The following is a 5,919-nucleotide window of genomic DNA, read 5'->3' on the forward strand; positions in this document are numbered from 1 at the left end:
CAGCCCGGGAGCCGGTTTCCTCCCCGTCCCGCTAACGGCACGGCGACAGCTGCGGAGGCCCGGAATGAGCCTCTCGGCCGGTGCCCGCCCCAACCCAGGCGGCCGCCCACCCCCTTTCCCGGAGCCACCTCATTTTCCCTTTTTTTCAGCGACATCCGAATGGATTCAGTTTTTCAAGGAAGCCGGGATCCCCCCAGGCCCTGCCGTCAACTATGCCGTTATGTTTGTGGATAACAGGTGAGGTGGGCACCTTGACACCGTGTCACGGTGGGGAAAACGGCACCGAAAGATCCCCCTCCCGAGGGGGCAGGAAGGGGTTAACTCGTTATCCCGCTCCTTCATTAGTGACATGAGTTACTCGCCTGCGCTGAGCTCCTCGGTCATTCTCCGAGTTGTTTCTAGGAGGGTGGTGGTGTCCGGACCTGTGGCTGTCGTGGTGCACCTCACTCTGGGCCTAATGAATCAGAGCTCGTAACGAGGGCAGACCTCGTTAAGCCAGGTCTTTCCTCGCCGCAGGATCCAAAAGAACATGTTGATGGATCTGAACAAGGAGATCATGAATGAACTGGGCATCACAGTGGTGGGAGACATCATCGCCATCCTCAAACATGCCAAAGTCGTGTACAGGCAGGTACGGGAAAGTCTTGCCGGCTCGTTTAGCAGCAAAGTTTTGCCTCGAGCCTTCTTGTTCGCCTCCCCACAGCCTGAGGGGGGAGAACCCTTCCCCATGATTTTTTTTATTTCAGGAGATGTGCAAGGCAGCTACCGAATTGCTCTGCCCCAGCTCCCCCGACGTTCAAGCCGAGCTGCGCCGCAATGCCAATAGCGGTGAGTGCGGGTGGGAGGTTTCTGGGAGGTGAAATCCCCGTGCACCATTAATGTCGTTCCCTTCCAGAGGAAGGGCTCAGAGGATGGCTGCCCTCCGCACGCTCCCGGGGGAAGGACCCCTCTTGAATTCAGCTGACGAGATGGATGCTTGTCCCGCTCGCCCAAGCCCCCCGGGGTCCCAGAGCTCGCCCTCACTGCGCTGTCCCCCCTTGCAGCCGCCAGCCGGATGATCGCCAACAGCCTGAGCAGAGACTCGCCTCCCGCCGCCCCGCGCCCACAGCGGCCCCACGCCTCCACGATCTCCGTCACCGTCTCCAACAAAATGGCCACCGCGAAGGCAGGTAGGGAGGGGTGACAACGCCACAAGCTTCTTTTTGCTTTGTGTTTCCTGTTCAGGGGCCCCCCAGTCAAATTTTAACAGCCCCTTTGGGTCCGGCGGTGGGTTTGTGAGCCAAGCACGCAACACCCTTGTCTCTGAAATGGAGAGACACAGGTTTGAGGGGTGGTCCCCTCAGCGGGCGAGGCCTCGGCTGCCTGGCTGCGCTCCAGCAAGGTGTCTGGGGGGAGAGTCCCTCAGTGGTCCGTACTGGGACCGGTAGGATTTAACAGCTTTGCTGCTCATACAAAGAAATAGACTGGAACGGCAAATCTTTGTACTGTTAAGCAGGTATTCTTGATTAGAGGCACTGGGATGGCCCCGGGGATTGTCCACCATGAGGCCTCCCAGAAATTAGTAAGGGGCATCGATTTATATGCACACAGATCATGCATATTCCTTAGCTTTCCTGGAAGGGGGTGTTTTATGATAATGAGTGCCCAGAATTCATTTACATAGTCCAAGCATATGTAGGGAAAATAGGGTGACGGGCTTCGGTGGTCGAGGGAAGAAGTAAGTATTCTTCTTCACGGTGTTTGAAGTCAAGTCCAGGTGTCTCCTTCCTAAATCAGCAGAATCATCCTCCCTATAACAGGGTCTCTGTGTTTCTTTGCTCGAGCCCCCCTTATCTTAGTTTTCCCATTCTAGGAGTTGCCCAGGTGTCCACTGAAGGCCTTGAGTCTGCTCTCAGGGATTTCTGTAGGGAGCCTAACGAGCGTCTCAACCTTACCTAAACAGACCTAAACCTAAACCTTACCTAAAGGGACCTCGGGAAGCAGCTGAGGAGAAACTCGACTCGAGAACCAAACGAAGCAAAGCACAAGCAAAGCTTTCGTATATCACATCACATTTAGTCTTAACTGTCTGAAATTCATTTGTTTGAGCCCTTTCAGTGGGGACACGGAGAGTGGGATCAAGTGTACCCGCAGCCAGTTTGGGGGTGACCTCAGGCTGAGCGGGGGAGGTTGATGCTCCAGAGAGAAGGGATCCCAGGCGAGCGGGGCCAGAGGAGGCTGTGAGGGGGATTGGGGGGGCTGGAGCCCCTCCCGTACCCGCACAGGCTGAGAGAGCCGGGGTGGTTCAGCCTGGAGAGGAGGCGGCTCCGGCCAGACCTTAAAGCAGACTTTGAGTGTTTGCGGGGGGCTGCAGGACAGGGCGGGGGGGCTTTTTGTTAGAGGATGCAGAGAGAGGACGAGGGAGAGCGGTGTTAAAGTGGAAGAGGGGAGTTTTCCGTTAGAAACTCCTGACTGGGAGGTTGGTGGGACACAGAACGGGCTGCCCGCAGCAGCTGTGGGTGCCCTGGCCCAGGCTGGACAGCAGAGGGAGCAGCCACGGTAGGGGGTGGGTGGTCTTTAAGGTCCCCTCCAGCCCAAAGGATTCTGTGATGTTGCGGCTGGGAGTAGCTAGAGGTGGGGGAGGCTGTTTGCAGAGCCCGGTGCTGGGGGAGCTCTGTTGGTGCGAGTCTCAGAGCTCAGTCCAGCCCAGGATGGTGCCCAAGCGCTCGTAAAACCCTCCCACCCCTGAGCCTCGTTGCGACGAGAGCTCTTGATTCGCTTTTCCTTCATCCCCCCAGGATTATGCGACACAGCAGAAGATCGTCCAATGATCCCGGTAAAACGCCGCCGGGTGACGGCGGAAATGGAAGGGAAATATATCATCAACATGCCCAGGGGCACCACGCCAAGGACGAAGAAAATCCTGGAACAGCAAGCGGCCAAAGGTACCAGCCTTTGGGGGGTTGATGTTCATTTTCCCTTCCAGAAGCCCAGTTGAGCCCCAGATGAGCCTGTCGTTACGAATCCCGTGAGGATTGTCGCATCCAGAGGGCGACTGGGCAGCAGCTGTGTTATCCCGAGGAGATGTTAACTGACCACAAGCTGTAAAGTCTCCACTCGCGCCCGTTTAAGCCTTAGGAAGGAGGGCACGGGTGGCCATCTGCACACTTTTGATAAGTGAATTTTATTTTGCCAGTGCCCCAATGGTAGGATGGGGCTGAAAAGCCGCGAGCTCTCGGCGCTGACCCAGTAGAGCTTCATTTTCCAGGGAAACCTCCAAAAACCCACGTTTTCCTGAAAACTGCAGGTCTGCAGAGGACATCTGTCTTCGACCGGCTGGGAGCTGAGGTGAAAGCAGCCACGGCCACAGGAGGGAAGGTGAGAGGACGTGGGTTTTCAGCTGCGGCTCCGTGTAGCCGTCGCTCTCGGCAGCTGGGCCAAACCCCACCGGGATCCCGGCATCAGGGTCCTCTCCCCCAAGATTATATCGGGATTTGCAGCCTCCCGCTCGCCACGGAAGGGCTGAAGGAACCTTGAAATAGCGGGGCAATGGTGGGGCAACACCTGGGAAAAGCAGGAGGGAGCTACGAAAGCAAGTGGATCCCCAATCCCTGAGTGATCCTCATCTGCGCTGCTATTTTGGCCCCTTTAATGTGGGGGGGATTCAGGAGGTTTTTTCTTTCCTCTGGAGGCAAAAAGCTCAGCACGGAAGTCTTGGGGGTGTAAAACAAGTTGCAGGCTCAGCCCCTCGAGACAAATCAGAGGGAATATGATTTTATGGGTGATGTAGAGACCTGCTTTATAGCCTGGTTATTAATTGTTACAGGCAGCATTTTGCATCATTACATCCCAGGAGGGCTGGTATCCATCTGGTCTCCATCCCAGGGGCAGAATTTGGGGGGCAGAGGAACAGGGGAGGGTAAATGGGGGTGCGGGTGCTGACGGGCTCCTCTCACCTTGTCTCCCAGCCTACGGGGGTCTTCAGCAGACTGGGCGATGCCTTGGGGACCGATGGGGACAAAGCCACCGAGAGCGATGACGACGGCTCCGTGCTCCAGTACGCTGGCGTCCTAAAAAAACTCGCCAAACCTCCCCCTAAGGAAAGCTCTGAGCCGGAAAGCACCGTCAAGGCGAAAGCCACCAGTTCGGAAGCCAAACAGGTCCCAGTCACCGCAGCCACCCAGCGACCAGGTCGCAGGAACACCGCCGGTAGCCGTACGGCAACAAAACCGTCACTGGCGGCGTCTAAAATCGGCGGCGTCAGCGTCGTGGCAGTGCCGGTCGAAGCGCAGGATGGTGACGTCACCAGCACGAAGGATCAAAGCGAACCCGAATTTCGGGTGACAATCAAAAGGACTTGGGGGTGCGGGAAGGTGAGCAGCACCAGCGAGAGCCCCGGCGCTCAGATGGACAGTGCCGGCACCATCAGCGTCTTCAAACGGCTGGGGAGGAAACCAGATTGATCGCGTGGAGCTTCTTCCCTCACGGTTTTCCATTTGTCCCGTCCCCTCCTGACGGTCACCTGCTGCCCCTCCATCCTGTTTATTCACCCTCGAGAGCCGGCAGAGCCTCATCTTGCCTTCCTCCTTGCTAATCCCGTGAGAAAAGGCGTAATCCCGCAGGGAAACGTTAATCCCACAGGAAAAAAAGCGGAGGGAAGAGGGGAAAAACCGTTCCTGCCAGATATCTTGCCTGCCAGGTATCCCTGCCTGCAAAACTGTCAGGCGTGAGGCCAAATTGTTGCTCTCAATCTACCAGCACCAAAACATCTGGGTTTTTTCCTCCCTAGTTTTTCCATTCTCTGCAGGTTCTTTCCTGTATTTAGGAATTAAGGACTCCATACAGAGGGGATTTTTCCCTCTTTTTTTCTGGGTTTTTATCCACTTCTGCAGGGTTTTTCTTCCAGCGTTTAGGAATTTACACCAAAATGATTCCGTAAATAATAATGGCAGAGTGCTGGCTTGCTGCAGGGATTCTTAATTTTTAAGAATTTCAGAACACCCTCCAAAAAAAAAACCATAAACCAAACTTCAAAAACTTCCCAAAAACTTAGGGGCTCAAAAAAAAAATCCCCAAACTGCCTCACTTTAAGTGACACCTTCACCGCTCGCAGTTTTAGGCTTGAGCTCAGCTCCCCCTAAACCTAAGATGTCCACTGTGGGGTTTTGCCAAAATTATTTGTTTCCCCCAAAATTTATTTCCAGTTACGTCAGCAGTGGTGTCTTAACCCTGCACCTCTCCAGCATTGCTGCAAACCCCCAAAAGATATTTTTCTCCCCAAAACCAAGACAATGGGGGTGGAGGCAGCTGTGTGGTAAGTCACAGCCCTACCAGTGAGTCTTTTTAGTAAGAAAACCCACTGGTTTCTTTATTTTACCCTGGTTTGGAAGATTTTTTTTTTTTTTGCACTTTGGCTGATGTTTGGCGTGTGAAAATGAGTGGGTTTTCCTAGTTTTTGGCTTTCTACATCACCCGCAGGGGAGCTTTTTGCAATAAAGCGTAGAAACGGCTCTCTTTGGCGTCAGTTGAGCCCCTTTACCCTCCAGTCCGTGGCTGAGACCCCCCCCCCAAACCCACCTCAGGGTGCTGCAGCTGGAGCAGCTCAGTGCACCCCAGGGTGGGGGGACGGGGACACACCTGCGCCTTGTGGGCATCAATCAGCCATCAGCGCCTCGCTCCACGCCCTCCTCGGGTGCACCTGGGTGGTTGCATTGATGGCAATATTTAAATATATGCAAATAAGCGGAAGCGGGAGGCGCGTCTCCCCTTGGAGGAGCGGGTGGGCGCCGCGCGCATGCGCAGTAAGGGGGAGGAGGGTTCTGGGGAGGGGAAGGGGTCGAGGGGGGAACGGAGAAGGGACAGACCCCGCTGCCGCCCCGGAGCCGCACTGCGCATGCGCCGCCGCGCCGCTGGAGACTACGCATGCGCCTGAGGGGCAGC

General features: G+C 55.7%; 1 protein-coding gene across 3 annotated transcripts; it reads left to right on the forward strand.

Moving 5' to 3' along the window:
- Positions 1-6: 6 nt before the first annotated feature.
- Positions 7-5,483, forward strand: CUNH19orf47 (chromosome unknown C19orf47 homolog). 3 transcript variants are annotated; one of them, XM_026867412.1, is made up of 7 exons: positions 7-237; positions 517-631; positions 747-828; positions 1,044-1,169; positions 2,778-2,924; positions 3,248-3,357; positions 3,948-5,483. In XM_026867412.1, exons 1-7 carry the CDS (start codon positions 65-67, stop codon positions 4,440-4,442), a joined length of 1,248 nt encoding a protein of 415 aa, XP_026723213.1. In that variant the 5' UTR covers positions 7-64; the 3' UTR covers positions 4,443-5,483. The 3 variants fall into 3 exon arrangements, with proteins under 3 accessions (XP_026723213.1, XP_026723214.1, XP_026723215.1); XM_026867413.1 differs by having other exon boundaries at positions 3,287-3,357; XM_026867414.1 differs by lacking the exon at positions 747-828 and having other exon boundaries at positions 517-627; positions 1,044-1,165.
- Positions 5,484-5,919: the final 436 nt, after the last annotated feature.

The sequence above is a fragment of the Athene cunicularia genome, unplaced genomic scaffold, assembly GCF_003259725.1.
Source record: "Athene cunicularia isolate RWA unplaced genomic scaffold, athCun1 SCF_35, whole genome shotgun sequence".
NCBI classification, from domain to species: domain Eukaryota; kingdom Metazoa; phylum Chordata; class Aves; order Strigiformes; family Strigidae; genus Athene; species Athene cunicularia.